Raw genomic sequence first — 16735 nt, 5'->3', positions numbered from 1 at the left:
GGGATGGTTAGGGAGGTAAATGCAAGAGTTATGGAGAGAGAGGGACAAATATGCAGTCTGTTGGGAATGAAAGGGCCTGGAAAGTGAGTCGGTTCTTCTTTGCCGGTGATAGAGCACTGGTGGCTGATTTGAGTGAGAAACTGCAGTTGATGACTTAGTTTGGAAAAGTGTGTGAAAGGAGAAAGTTGAGAGTAGATGTTATTAGGTTCAGTAGGGTTGAGGGACAAGAAAAATGGGAAGTGAAGTGTTTTAAATATCTGGGAGTGGACTTAGCGAATGGAACCATGGAAGTGGAAGTGAGTCAGGGTGGGGGAGAGGGTGAAGGTTCTGAGAGCGATGAGGAATGTGTGGAAAGAGAGAACGTTATTTCTGAGAGCAAAAATGGGTATATTTGAAGGAATAATAGTTCCAGCAATATTGTATGGTTGTGAGGCATGGGCTATAGATAGGGTTTTATGGATAAGGGTGGATGTGTTGGAAATGAAATGCTTAAGGACAGTCTGTGGTGTGAAGTGGTTTGATCGAGTAAGTAATGAAAGGGTAAGATAGATGTATGGTGATAAAATGGGTGTGTTGAAATTATTTTGACATATGGAGAGAATGAGTGAGGAAAGGTTGACCAAGAGGATAGATGTTTCAGAGGTGGAGGGAAGAAGGAGAAGCAGGAGACCAAATTGGAGGTGGAAGGATGGAGTGAAAGAGATGTTAAGTGATTGGGGCCTGAACATGCAGGAGGGTGAGAGGCATGCAAGGAATAGAGCGAATTGGAACTATGTGGTATTCCTGGGTTGATATGCTGTTAGTGGACTGAACCAGGGCGTGTGAAACGTCGGGTAAACCATGGATAGGTCTGTGGGGCCTGGATGTGGATAGGAATGTGTGGTTTCGGTGCATTACACATAACAGCTAGAGAAGGTTATGATAGGGTTGATACAGTTACTTTGTGAAAAGTCTTAAGAGTATATGGTGTGGGAGGTAAGCTGCTAGAAGCAGTGAAAAGTTTTTACCAAGGATGTAAGGCATTTGTACGAGTAGGAAAAGAGGAGAGTGATTGGTTCCCAGTGAAAGTCGTTCTAGGGCAGAGGTGTGTGAGGTCTCTGTGGTTGTTTAATTTGTTTATGGATGGGGTGGTTAGGGAGGTAAATGAAGAGTTTTGAATAGGGGCGAGTATGCAGTCTTTTGTGGATGAGAGGGCCTAGGAAGTGAGTCAGTTGTTCGCTGATGATACAGCTCTGGGAGCAGATTGGTGAGGGAAACTGCAGAAGTGAGTGACTGAGTTTGGAAAATTGTGTGAAGGGAGAAAGTTGAGAGTAGATGTATATAAAAGCAAGGTTATTAGGCTCATAAGGGTTGAGGGCAAATTAATTGGTATGTAAGTTTGACTGAAGAAAAATTGGAGGAAGTGAAGTGTTTTAGGGATGTAGGAGTGGATTTAGCAGCAAATGGAACCATGGAAGCAGAAGTGAGTCACAGGGTGGGAGAGGGGGCAAAGGTTCTGGGAGCAGTGAAGAATGTGTGGAAGGGGAGAACATTATCTCAGAGAACAAAAATGGTCATGTTTGAAGGAATAGTAGTTTTAGAAATGTTATGTGGTTGTGAGGCATGGGCTGTAGATAGGGTTGTACGGAGGAGGGAGAAGGTGTTGGAAATGAAATGTTTAAAGACAGTGCATGGTGTGAGGTGGTTTGATTAAGTGAGTAATGGAAGAGTAAGATAGATGTGTGGTAATAGCATATGGTGTGAGGTTGTTTGATTGAGTGAGTAATGTAAGAGTATGGTAGATATGTGGTAATGAAAAGAGGGTGTGTTGAAATGGTTTGGACATATGGAGAGAATGAATAAGGAAAGATTGACAAAGACATATGGAGAGAATGAGTAAGGAAAGATTGACAAAGAGGATGTATGTGTCAGAGGTGGAGGGAAGAAAGAGAAGCGTGAGACCAAATTGGAGGTGGAAGGATGGAATGGAAAAGATTTTGAGTGATCGGGGCCTGAACATACAGGAGGGTGAAAGGTGTGCAAGGAATAGAGTGAATTGGAAAGATGTAGTATACTGGGGTCGACGTGCTGTCAGTGGACTTAACCAGAGCCTGTGAAATGTCTGAGGTAAACTGTGGAAAGGTCTGTGAGGCCTGGATATGGATAGGGAGCTGTGGTTTCGGTGCATTACACATGACACCTAGAGACTGAGTGTGAATGAATGGGGCCTTTTTGTCTGTATTCCTGGCACTGCCTAGCTGAAGCAGGGGATAGCAATGCTGTTTTTCCTGTGGAGCATGGTAGCGACAGGAATGGGTGAAGGCAAGCAAGTATGAATATGTACATGTGTATGTATGTAATGTCTGTATATGTATATGTGTTATGTATATGTGCGTATGTGGGTGTTTATGTTCATATATATGTATATTAGTGGATGGGCCATTCTATGTCTGTTTCCTGGTGCTACCTCGGTGTTACGGGAAACCGATTATGTATAATGATAATAATGTTAATTTTTTTTTTTTCATTTTGCTTTGTTGCTGTCTCCCGCATTTGCAAGGTAGCGCAAGGAAACAGAAGAAAGAAATGGCCCAACCCACCCCCATACACATGTATATACACACACGTCCACACACGCAAATATACATACCTATACATCTCAATGTACACGTATATATACACACACAGACACATACATATATACCCATGCACACAATTCACACTGTCTGCCTTTATTCATTCCCATCGCCACCTCGCCACACATGGAATACCATCCCCCTCCCCCCCTCATGTGTGCGAGGTAGCGCTAGGAAAAGATAACAAAGGCCCCATTCGTTCACACTCAGTCTGCAGCTGTCATGCGATAATGCCCGAAACCACAGCTCCCTTTCCACATCCAGGCCCCACACAACTTTCCATGCTTTACCCCAGACGCTTCACATGCCCTGATTCAATCCACTGACAGCACGTCAACCCCGGTATACCACATCGATCCAATTCACTCTATTCCTTGCCCGCCTTTCACCCTCCTGCATGTTCAGGCCCCAATCACTCAAAATCTTTTTCACTCCATCTTTCCACCTCCAATTTGGTCTCCCACTTCTCCTCGTTCCCTCTACCTCCGACACATATATCCTCTTTGTCAATCTTTCCTCACTCATTCTCTCCATGTTCCCAAACCATTTCAAAACACCCTCTTCTGCTCTCTCAACCACGCTCTTTTTATTTCCACACATCTCTCTTACCCTTACATTACTTACTCGATCAAACCACCTCACACCACACATTGTCCTCAAACATCTCATTTCCAGCACATCCACCCTCACACATTCTTCAATGCTTCCAGGATTTTCGCCCCCTCCCCCACCCTATGATTCACTTCCACTTGCATGGTTCCATCCGCTGCCAGATCCACTCCCAGATATCTAAAACACTTTACCTCCTCCAGTTTTCTCCATTCAAACTTACCTCCTCAACCCTACTGTACCTAATAACCTTGCTCTTATTGACATTTACTCTTAACTTTCTTCTTTCACACACTTTACCAAACTCAGTCACCAGCTTCTGCAGTTTCTCACATGAATCAGCCACCAGCGCTGTATCATCAGTGAACAACAACTGACTCACTTCCCAAGCTCTCTCATCCACAACAGACTTCATACTTGCCCCTCTTTCCAAAACTCTTGCATTCACCTCCCTAACAACCCCATCCATAAAGAAATTAAACAACCATGGAGACATCACACACCCCTGCCACAAACCTACATTCGCTGAGAACCAATCACTCTCTTCTCTTCCTACACTTACACATGCCTTACATCCTCGATAAAAACTTTTCACTGCTTCTAACAACTTTCCTCCCACACCATATATTAATACGTTCCACGGAGCATCTCTATCAACTCTTATCATATGCCTTCTCCAGATCCATAAATGCTACATACAAATCCATTTGCTTTTCTAAGTATTTCTCACATACATTCTTCAAAGCAAACACCTGATCTACACATCCTCTACCACTTCTGAAACCACACTGCTCTTCCCCAATCTGATGCTCTGTACATGCCTTCACCCTCTCAATCAATACCCTCCCATATAATTTACCAGGAATACTCAACAAACTTATACCTCCGTATTTTGAGCACTCACTCTTATCCCCTTTGCCTTTGTACAATGGCACTATGCACGCATTCCGCCAATCCTCAGGCACCTCACCATGAGTCATACATACATTAAATAACCCTACCAACCAGTCAACAATACAGTCACCCCCTTTTTTAATAAATTCCACTGCAATACCATCCAAACCTGCTGCCTTGCTGGCTTTCATCTTCCGCAAAGCTTTTACTACCTCTTCTCTGTTTACCAAATCATTTTCCCTAACCCTCTCACTTTGCACACCACCTTGACCAAGACACCCTATATCTGCCACTCTATCATCAAACACATTCAACAAACCTTCAAAATACTCACTCCATCTCCTTCTCACATCACCACTACTTGTTATCACCTCCCCATTAGCGCCCTTCACTGAAGTTAATGATAATAATAATAATAATAATAATAGAGGAAAATGAATGCTTCCCACATATTCCCAGCATGTTGTAAAAGTCGACTAAAAGGAGAGGGAGTGGGGTGCTGGAAATTATCCCTTCAAGTTTTTACTTTCCAAAAGAAGGAACAGAGAAGGGGGCCAAGTGATGATTTTTCCTCATAAGGCTCAGTCCTATCTTTTTAAAGCTACTTCACTAATGCAGGCAATGGCGAGTATGTATGGGAAACGAATATTTTTTGTTATTATACTTAATTGCTGTCTCTTTCGTCAATGAGGTCGTGCAAGGACACAGACGAGGTAAGGCCCATCCCACCCACATACACCTTGTATATACATAAATGCCCATACATGCACACATACATACATATACATATCTGTATACATACACTGACACATACATATGTACACATGTGTACATTCGTACTTGCTGCCTTCATCCATTCCAGTTGCTACCCCACCACACAGGAAATGGCACCCCCCCCTCCTCCTCCTCCTCCTTACAGCGAGGTAGTGCTGGGAAGTCTAAATGGTCACATTCGTTCACACTCAACCTCTAGCTGTTATGTGTAATGCACCGAAACTACAGCTCCCTTTCCACATCCAGGCTCCACAAAACTTTCCCTGGTTTACCCCAGACGCTTCACATGCTCTGGTTCAATCCTTTGACGGTACGCTGACCCTGGTATACCACATCGTTCCAATTCACTCTTCTCTTTGTAAGCCTTTCACCCTCCTGTATTTTCAGGCCCCGATTGCTCAAAATCTTATTCACTGCATCCTCCCAGCTCCAATTTGGTCTCCCGCTTCTCCTTGTTCCCTCCACCTCTAAAATATACGGTGTCGGCGGAAAGAAATGACTCCTCCCATTGAAATGCACTGGAAAATACGTCTCAAAAAAGACTGCCACAAACCACCTTATGTTAGCGGTGGCTCTCTCTGGTGACATCTGGATTGTTTTCACGCCTCGAGCGTAGCCCAGGGCGACTGACTACCCCAGTTGCCTGAAAACTCTTCGGTGTGTGGACATATCATTTTAGCACTCCTGCCTCTGCTACCTCCCAGATACCACCCAACGCCATTTCGTGTACCCATAGTGCCCCACATCAGTAAATATGGGTCGAACCATGATGTCGAATTAGGAGAGGTACCCTAACCTCGGTTTGAGGGAGGAAAACGTCTCCATTAAAGGTATTTGTTCCCGAATTGGACGTTCTCGGTCGACCGTCTCGAGGCTTTTCGCTGCCGGCAGGGCGCTTGCCCCCAACCAGGTTCCGGCCCCTAAACCATGCTCTGGGAGGCTAAGAAAAACCTCTCAGAAGACAGACAATATCCTACGGCGTGAAATTTTGAAAAACCCGTTTATTACGTCCACAGAACTCAAGAAAATGTACTTTGAGCTGCTAGGAAACGTTGCTACCTGCACCATTCGCGAACACTTGCAGCGTCACCTCCACCTCCTGTCATGACACGCAGCAGCGAATCCACTTGTAACAGCTGGCTTGAAGCGCCATAGACTTCAATTTGCACGAAGATACCAAGACTGGATGGACCCCAGAGAAATGGATGCAGACCTGTTTTGGTTCTCTGATGAATCGACCTTCAAGACAGTAGGTATTTGCGTTAAGCACTGCCGCCAAAGCCCAAACTCCAACCGCTACCATCCTAGATACATCACAAAAGTCGTCAAACACCCTCCTTCAGTAATGGTTTGGGGAATTTTCAGTGGTGCCAACGGAGCTGGGGACTTATTTTTTCTCCCTAAAAATGAGACAAATTATTTGGATGTGCTGAAGGATCACATGCACCATTTCTATGACCTTCATCGGCCCGAAGGCGTGTTTATGCATGACGGGGCCCCTTGTCATGGCTCAGACCTCATCAGAAAGTGGCTGGAGGACACAAACATCGAAGTGCTTGAGTGGCCGGGAAATTCCCCAGATCTTAACCCGATTGAGAATGCCTCGGCACACATCAAGCATGAGTTATCCCTTATCCAGACGACGTCCGTCCCACGCCTAAATAAGGCGATCACCAAGGTGTGGAAAAATATTGACAAAGAATACTTCAGATCCTTGGCCAAGAGCATGCCAGACCATCTTGAAGAAGTTAGGAAGCTCAGAGGGGACATCACGAAGTATTAGGATGAATGAAAATACCCTGATTGATAATTTTTCTCCCCTATTTCCCTATTTCCCATATTTGGTGTTTGTTTTCATTGTAGGTGTCATTTCTTTCCGCCGACACTGTATATCCTCTTTGTCAGTCTTTCCTCACTCATTCTCTCCATATGTCCAAACCATTTCAACACACCCTCTTTTGCTCTCTCAACTACACTCTTTTCATTACCACATCTCTCTTACCCTTTCATTACTTACTTGATCAAACCACCTCACACCACGTATTGTCCACAAACATATCATTTCCATCACATCCACCTTCCTCCATACAACCCTATCTATAGCCCATGCCTTGCAACGATATAACATCGTTGGAACCCCTATTCCTTCAAACATACCCATTTTTGCTTTCCGAGATAATGTTCTCGCCTTTTGCACATTCTTCAACGCTCCCAGATCCTTCACCCCCTCCCCCACCCTGTGACTCACTTCCGCTTCCATGGTTCCTTCTGCTGCTAAGTCCACTCCCAGATATCTAAACGATTTCTTCCTCCAGTTTTTCTCCATTCAGACTTTTTTTTTTTTTTTTTTTTTTTATACTTTGTCGCTGTCTCCTGCGTTTGCGAGGTAGCGCAAGGAAACAGACGAAAGAAATGGCCCACCCCCCCCCATACACATGTATATACATACGTCCACACACGCAAATATACATACCTACACAGCTTTCCATGGTTTACCCCAGGTGCTTCACATGCCTTGATTCAATCCACTGACAGCACGTCAACCCCGGTATACCACATCGCTCCAATTCACTCTATTCCTTGCCCTCCTTTCACCCTCCTGCATGTTCAGGCCCCGATCACACAAAATCTTTTTCACTCCATCTTTCCACCTCCAATTTGGTCTCCCCCTTCTCCTCCTTCCCTCCACCTCCGACACATATATCCTCTTGGTCAATCTTTCCTCACTCATCCTCTCCATGTGCCCAAACCACTTCAAAACACCCTCTTCTGCTCTCTCAACCACGCTCTTTTTATTTCCACACATCTCTCTTACCCTTACGTTACTCACTCGATCAAACCACCTCACACCACACATTGTCCTCAAACATCTCATTTCCAGCACATCCATCCTCCTGCGCACAACTCTATCCATAGCCCACGCCTCGCAACCATACAACATTGTTGGAACCACTATTCCTTCAAACATACCCATTTTTGCTTTCCGAGATACTGTTCTCGACTTCCACACATTCTTCAAGGCCCCCAGAATTTTCGCCCCCTCCCCCACCCTATGATCCACTTCCGCTTCCATGGTTCCATCCGCTGCCAGATCCACTCCCAGATATCTAAAACACTTCACTTCCTCCAGTTTTTCTCCATTCAAACTCACCTCCCAATTGACCTGACCCTCAACCCTACTGTACCTAATAACCTTGCTCTTATTCACATTTACTCTTAACTTTCTTCTTCCACACACTTTACCAAACTCAGTCACCAGCTTCTGCAGTTTCTCACATGAATCAGCCACCAGCGCTGTATCATCAGCGAACAACAACTGACTCACTTCCCAAGCTCTCTCATCCCCAACAGACTTCATACTTGCCCCTCTTTCCAAAACTCTTGCATTTACCTCCCTAACAACCCCATCCATAAACAAATTAAACAACCATGGAGACATCACACACCCCTGCCGTAAACCTACATTCACTGAGAACCAATCACTTTCCTCTCTTCCTACACGTACACATGCCTTACATCCTCGATAAAAACTTTTCACTGCTTCTAACAACTTTCCTCCCACACCATATATTCTTAATACCTTCCACAGAGCATCTCTATCAACTCTATCATATGCCTTCTCCAGATCCATAAATGCTACATACAAATCCATTTGCTTTTCTAAGTATTTCTCACATACATTCTTCAAAGCAAACACCTGATCCACACATCCTCTACCACTTCTGAAACCACACTGCTCTTCCCCAATCTGATGCTCTGTACATGCCTTCACCCTCTCAATCAATACCCTCCCATATAATTTGCCAGGAATACTCAACAAACTTATACCTCTGTAATTTGAGCACTCACTCTTATCCCCTTTGCCTTTGTACAATGGCACTATGCACGCATTCCGCCAATCCTCAGGCACCTCACCATGAGTCATACATACATTAAATAACCTTACCAACCAGTCAACAATACAGTCACCCCCTTTTTTAATAAATTCCACTGCAATACCATCCAAACCTGCTGCCTTGCCGGCTTTCATCTTCCGCAAAGCTTTCACTACCTCTTCTCTGTTTACCAAATCATTTTCCCTAACATTCTCACTTTGCACACCACCTCGACCAAAACACCCTATATCTGCCACTCTATCATCAAACACATTCAACAAACCTTCAAAATACTCACTCCATCTTCTCACATCACCACTACTTGTTATCACCTCCCCATTTGCGCCCTTCACTGAAGTTCCCATTTGCTCCCTTGTCTTACGCACTTTATTTACCTCCTTCCAGAACATCTTTTTATTCTCCCTAAAATTTAATGATACTCTCTCACCCCAACTCTCATTTGCCCTTTTTTTCACCTCTTGCACCTTTCTCTTGACCTCCTGTCTCTTTCTTTTATACATCTCCCACTCAATTGCATTTTTTCCCTGCAAAAATCGTCCAAATGCCTCTCTCTTCTCTTTCACTAATACTCTTACTTCTTCATCCCACCACTCACTACCCTTTCTAATCAACCCACCTCCCACTCTTCTCATGCCACAAGCATCTTTTGCGCAATCCATCACTGATTCCCTAAATACATCCCATTCCTCCCCCACTCCCCTTACTTCCATTGTTCTCACCTTTTTCCATTCTGTACTCAGTCTCTCCTGGTACTTCCTCACACAGGTCTCCTTCTCAAGCTCACTTACTCTCACTACCCTCTTCACCCCAACATTCACTCTTCTTTTCTGAAAACCCATACAAATCTTCACCTTAGCCTCCACAAGATAATGATCAGACATCCCTCCATTTAGACTTACCTCCCAATTAACTTGCCCCTCAACCCTACTAAACCTAAGATCCTTGCTCTTATTCATATTTACTCTGAACTTTCTCCTTTCACACACTTTACCAAACCTAGTCACCAACCTCTACAGTTTCTCACCCGAATCAGCCACCAGTGCTGTATCATTGACGAACAACTGACCCACTTCTCAGGCGCTCTCATTCTCAACAGACTGGCCCTTTCATCCACAACAGACTGCATACTTGCCCCTCTCTCCAAAACTCTTAGATTCGTCTCCCTCACCCCATCCATAAACAAACAATCATGGGGACATCACACAAACCCCTGCCGCAAACCGACATTCACTGGGAACCAATCACTCTCTTCTCTTCCTACTCGTACACATGCCTTATATCTTTGGTAAAAACCTTTCACTGCTAGCGACTTACCTTCCACACCATATACTCTTAAAACCTTCCACATAGCATCTCTGTCAACCCTGTCGTAAGCCTTCTCCAGATCCATAAATGCTAAATACAAATCCATCTATTTTTCCATGTATTCTCGCATACATTTTTCATAGCAAACACCTGATCCACACATCCTCTACCACTTCTGAAACCACAATGCTCTTCCCAAGTCTGATGCTCTTTACATTCCTTTACCCTCTCAATCAATACCCTCCCATATAATTTCCCAGGAATACTCAGCAGACTTATGCCTCTATAATTTGAACACTCACTTTTATCCCCTTTGTACAGTGGCACTATGCATGCCTTCTGGTAATCCTCAGGCACTTCACCATGATCCATACATGCACTGAATCACCATGATCCATACATGCACTGAATATCCTTACCAGCCAATCAACACCCATTTTTAATCAATTCTTCTGCAATACCATCCAAACCTGCTTCCTTGCCGGCTTCCATCTTCTGCAAAGTTTTCACTACCTCTTCTCTGTTTACTAAAGCATTCTCCCCGACCCTCTCTCTTTGCAAACCACCAGGACCAAAACACCCTATATCTGCCACTCTGTCATCAAACACATTCAATAATCCTTCAAAATACTCACTCCATCTCCTCTCTTCATCACTAGTTATTACCTCCCCATTTACCTCCTTCACCAATGTTACCATTTGTTCTCGTCTTACGCATGGTATCTACTTCCTTCCAAAACATCTTTTTGATCTCCAAATCTAATGCTGCTTTCTCCCCAACTCTCACTTCCCCTCTTTTTCACCTCTTGCACCTTTCTCTTGACCTCCTGCCTCTTTCTTTTATACATCTCTCAGACATTTGCACTACTTCCTTGCAAGAATCGTCCAAACATCTCTCTTCTTTCTTTCACTAACAACCTTACTTCTTCATCCCACTACTCACTACCCTTTCTAATCGGCCTTTCTCATGCCACATGCAACTTTTGAGCAAGCTATCACGGCTTCCCCAAATACATCCCATTCCTCCCCCACTCCCCTCATGTCATTTGCTCTCACCTTTTGCCATTCTACGCCCAATCTCTCCTGATAATCCTTCCTAGCCTGAGCCAGGTACCCATTTTGTCGACCAACATCTAGGGGTAAATGAACAGCTGGGTTGACTGTGGATCAACTGTTGCAAGCAGGATTTGAGCCTACGTACTTGACTGTGGGTAGCTTCTGAATGCTTTACGATCAGAAATGCAAGCTGCTACACGAGGGGATTCCTGTCAGTTATTGTTGTAATCGACGAGGTTGGATGACTGACTGAGTTTTCTGTTATTATTTTGCTGCAATGTTCAGTGTTGAGCTGAAGGAACACTGTACAAGGAGAATGTAAATTTCAAGGTTCTCTTATCAGTGATGTCCCAGGGCATCCTCCTTCAATACAGGACCTCAATGAGAATATCAAAGTACTCTTTCTTCAGCTCAACACTACATCTCTAATGGAGCCAGTGGACCAGGGGGTTGTATGTACTTTCAGGGCCTCCCATTTATGTAGAACATTAGCGAAGTGCGTGAAATAGATAGAAAAGTGAAGTCTTTCACCATCAGTGATGCTATCATGATCATTTTTGAGGCCTGGAAGGAAATCACCAGTGTTTGTATGAATGGAGTGTGGTGGAAGTTTTGCCTTCACTTTGTGTATTGATTCCAAGTTTTGATGTGAATGTGGATTTAGAACACTAGTTCTGGAAATGACAAAAAGTGTCAGCTTTAATGTGGTTGAGGATGATGATGTGGGAGTTGGTGGTTAGTTTTATAGTGCTTAGAGTGGGAGGAGCTCAGTATTGGTACATAGAATTGAAGAGCAAGCATGTTTAGGTAGGACTGTATTATGAGGACCTCTATCTCATTCTGAAGGTTTTGAATGCATTAGTTGCTAAGCAGCCAGTGTTTCTTCAGAGTGCACTAGTTCTGTGGTATACAGCTTTGTTATACTCCCATCCTTTACTGTATGCATGGGTTATAGACTGCAAAAACCTCTCACAGAGAGATCACAAGTAAAGAATCGGGAACAATAAAGGGGCACAAGCAGTAGCTTCGTGGTCAGCTCAAGCGAATTCTCCCATTTCCCTTGTGTTTTGTAGCTGTTGACATTGAATAGATTGAGCTATCCTTTACCTATCCTTTACGTGCATAGTGCCATTGTACAAAGGCAAAGGGGATAAGAGTGAGTGCTCAAATTACAGAGGTATAAGTTTGTTGAGTATTCCTGGTAAATTAATATGGGAGGGTATTGACTGAGAGGGTGAAGGCATGTACAGAGCATCAGATTGGGGAAGAGCAGTGTGGTTTCAGAAGTGGTAGAGGATGTGTGGATCAGGTGTTTGCTTTGAAGAATGTATGTGAGAAATACTTAGAAAAGCAAATTGATTTGTATGTAGCATTTATGGATCTGGAGAAGACATATGATAGAGTTGATAGAGATGCTCTGTGGAAGGTATTAAGAATATATGGTGTGGGAGGAAAGTTGTTAGAAGCAGTGAAAAGTTTTTATCGAGGATGTAAGGCATGTGTACGTGTAGGAAGAGAGGAAAGTGATTGGTTCTCAGTGAATGTAGGTTTGCGGCAGGGGTGTGTGATGTCTCCATGGTTGTTTAATTTGTTTATGGATGGGGTTGTTAGGGAGGTAAATGCAAGAGTTTTGGAAAGAGGGGCAAGTATGAAGTCTGTTGGGGATGAGAGAGCTTGGGAAGTGAGTCAGTTGTTGTTCGCTGATGATACAGCGCTGGTGGCTGATTCACGTGAGAAACTGCAGAAGCTGGTGACTGAGTTTGGTAAAGTGTGTGGAAGAAGAAAGTTAAGAGTAAATGTGAATAAGAGCAAGGTTATTAGGTACAGTAGGGTTGAGGGTCAAGTCAATTGGGAGGTGAGTTTGAATGGAGAAAAACTGGAGGAAGTGAAGTGTTTTAGATATCTGGGAGTGGATCTGGCAGCGGATGGAACCATGGAAGCGGAAGTGGATCATAGGGTGGGGGAGGGGGCGAAAATTCTGGGGGCCTTGAAGAATGTGTGGAAGTCGAGAACATTATCTCGGAAAGCAAAAATGGGTATGTTTGAAGGAATAGTGGTTCCAACAATGTTGTATGGTTGCGAGGTGTGGGCTATGGATAGAGTTGTGCGCAGGAGGATGGATGTGCTGGAAATGAGATGTTTGAGGACAATGTGTGGTGTGAGGTGGTTTGATCGAGTGAGTAACGTAAGGGTAAGAGAGATGTGTGGAAATAAAAAGAGCGTGGTTGAGAGAGCAGAAGAGGGTGTTTTGAAGTGGTTTGGGCACATGGAGAGAATGAGTGAGGAAAGATTGACCAAGAGGATATATGTGTCGGAGGTGGAGGGAACGATGAGAAGAGGGAGACCAAATTGGAGGTGGAAAGATGGAGTGAAAAAGATTTTGTGTGATCGGGGCCTGAACATGCAGGAGGGTGAAAGGAGGGCAAGGAATAGAGTGAATTGGAGCGATGTGGTATACCGGGGTTGACGTGCTGTCAGTGGATTGAATCAAGGCATGTGAAGCGTCTGGGGTAAACCATGGAAAGCTGTGTAGGTATGTATATTTGCGTGTGTGGACGTATGTATATACATGTGTATGGGGGGGGGGGTTGGGCCATTTCTTTCGTCTGTTTCCTTGCGCTACCTTGCAAACGCGGGAGACAGCGACAAAGTATAATAAAAAAAAAAAATCCTTTACCTGTTTGAAATAGCTGTTGCTCATTTGCATTGTCTTCTTTACATAATGCTCATAAATCTAAATGGCTTTTGGCCTGAGCAGAGGTTACTAGGTATGCTTTTCTGCTTTGTCTCAAGCTGTATGTATAATGAGAGCATTGTCTGTTTGTTCTCCATAAGTGGATTTCTAATCCTTGTGCTTACCTTGACAGACATTGGACTAGAGTTGACCTCAGCACTCCTAATTTTCTCTGCACTCTTTATGTTGTGGACTGTAGATTCACCAAAGTTGTTGGTAAGCCCAAGCACTGAAGCCCCCTCACCAGCATCAGCGGGTCATAAAATTTCTAGCTTTGTTTCTATTATCACTGAGCTTCTCTTCAGTTTAGCTGCTGTTCCTGGGATAGGTGTTGATGGTAGTTTGGCTGCTGTCTTAAAAAACATATAGCAGTTTCCAGGAAAATCTCATTAGCAGGTATACCCAGTCTGCACAAGTAGCATAGATCTAAACACAACTGTGGTAACTGCAAGACTGACTTGCCGGTGGGAACTTGGTGTGTTCCACCTTCCAACATTCTCAAAAAGTTTTGGCATACCATCTGCTGCACACACTCACATAGGAGTGAATTTTGATAATAAAAAGGACTGGTAGAAGTAGGCTTCTCGCATCATAGTGAAATCACATAAAGTGATCCTGCATGAAGCAAGGGTTGAGTTTATTTGCTGTCATGGGGTGCAGGAACAGGCAGAAGCATCATGTTAATATTATTGTTATAGGGATTGAGTATTGTTTATATCATACATGTTACCATTCTACAAAAATATAAGTATTCTTTTTTTTTCATACTTGTTTGCTGATTCTTACATTAGCATTCCCAATATAGTAAGGAATAGATGAGGAAAATTTTTCGGCATCAGCAAGGTACTTCATGGAAGACAAAGATATGCCACATCCACTCCCATAGAATCTTTAGCTCTCATGTGTAATGCACCAGAGCCACAGCCCCATATCCACAACTAGACTCCAGAGAACTTTCCATGGTTTACCCCTCATGCTTCACATCCTCTGGTCCAGCCCATAGACAGCATGTTATCCCAGTATAGCACATGATTCCAATTCACTCTATCCAGTGCATGCTGTTCACCCTCGTGCATGCTCAGGCCCCTATCGCTTAAAATCTTTTTCACTCCATTCTTCCATCTCCAATATGGTCTCCCCATTCTCCTTTTGTTCCCACCAGTTCTGACACACACATCCTCTTTTGTCAAACCTATCCTCACTCATTCTCTCTATGTTCAAACCGTTTCAGCATGCTGTCTTCTGGTCTCAACAACACTCATTTTATTTCCACACATCTCTCTTGCCCTTTCATTACTTACTGGATCAAACCACATCACAGCACATAATGTCTTAAAACATTTAATTTCCAATCCATCCACCCTTTTCCGCACCCCCCTCATCTGTTGCCCATGCCTTGTGTCCATATGATATTGTTGGGACTACTATTCCTTCAAGTATACCCATTTTTGCCCTTCCAGATAACATTCTTTCTTTCCATGCATTCTTCAATGCTTGCAGAATTTTCATCCCCTCATGTTCTTTCTTTCCACACTTTCTTTAATGCTTGCAGAGTTTTTGCCCTCTCCCCCACCCAATGACTTTCCTGCTTCCATGGTTCCATTTGCTTCCATATCCACTCCTGAATATCTGAAACACTACTACCTCCAATTTTTCTCCATTTAACCCCACACCCCAACTAACTTGTCCCTCAGTCCTGATAAACCTAATAACCTTGCTTTTATTTACATTTACTCTAGACTTTCTCCTTTCACACACACTTCCAAATTCAGTCTCTAACTTCTGGATTTTCTCACTGGAAATAGCTATCAGTGCTGTATCATTAGTAGACAGCGACCGACTAGTTCCCAAGTCTCCTCTTTGCCCTCAAACTGCATATTCACCCCTCTCTCCAAGACTCTCTTTCACCTCCCTCCACCCCATCCATAAACAAATTGAACAACCATGGTGACATAACACACCCATGCTGCAGACCAAATGTCACTTGGAACCATTCACCCTCCCCTTATGTTGTTGATAAAATCTTCTCACTGCTTGTAGCAGCTTTCCTCCCTCACTGTATATTCCTAATGACAGCATCTCTGTCAGCCTTATCATATGCCTTCTCCAGATCCATAAATGCCACATACAAATCCATCTGTTTTTGTAAGCATTTCTCACACTTTATTTTAAGCAAACACCTGATCCACACATTGCCACCTGATCCATTGCCACTTCTGAAACCACACTGTTCCTCCCTCTGTACATGCCTTCACCCTATTAATCAGTATTCTCCCACACATATTACCAGATATACTTTTTTTTCCAGACAACCTGGTTATGGGCCAATCAGGCCTCCTGTTGTCTGTTTTTCTCATGGAAACCAATGTCTCCAATGTTTGAATGCTCACCTTTATCCCCCATGTCTCTATACATTGGCTCCATAGATGCATTCTGCCAATCCTAAGTAGGATCCATACACACTGAGAATCCTTACGAATGAATCAACAACACACTCACCCCTTTCTTATTGAATGAAACTGCAATACCATCCACTCTAGCTGCCTTGCTATGTTTCATTTTGTGCAAGGCTTTCATCACCTTTTCTCTCTGAACAAAATAACTCTCCATGTCTCTCTTGCTTGGCATACCATTGTGACTCAAACACCCTACATCTGCCAGTATGTCATCAAACACATTTAACAGTCTTTCAAAATACACACTCTATCTCCTCACTTGATCAATACCTTTCATTGCTTCCCATTTTTCCCCCTTCGCCGATGTTCCCATTTGTTCTCTTATTTTTCACACATTATTTACCTCCTTCCAAGTTTGCTGATACTCTCTCACTTCAACTCTCATATGCTCTTTTT

At 43.7% G+C, this 16735-nt stretch overlaps 1 protein-coding gene across 1 annotated transcript in view; it reads left to right on the top strand.

The window, feature by feature from the left end:
- The window catches only part of ps (RNA-binding protein Nova-1-like protein passilla), a 66308-nt gene that overhangs the window by 43763 nt on the left and 5810 nt on the right, over nt 1–16735 (top strand). Inside the window, exons 3-5 of the mRNA XM_071690391.1 lie at nt 6029–6141; nt 6328–6668; nt 14017–14099. Coding sequence (XP_071546492.1) covers nt 6029–6141; nt 6328–6668; nt 14017–14099 — 537 coding nt within the window. The remainder of the gene's footprint in view (nt 1–6028; nt 6142–6327; nt 6669–14016; nt 14100–16735) is intronic.

The sequence above is a fragment of the Panulirus ornatus genome, chromosome 3, assembly GCF_036320965.1.
Source record: "Panulirus ornatus isolate Po-2019 chromosome 3, ASM3632096v1, whole genome shotgun sequence".
NCBI lineage: Eukaryota > Metazoa > Arthropoda > Malacostraca > Decapoda > Palinuridae > Panulirus > Panulirus ornatus.
The sequence above is the reverse complement of the archived record's forward strand: the minus strand, read 5'-3'. Positions and strand labels throughout refer to the sequence as shown.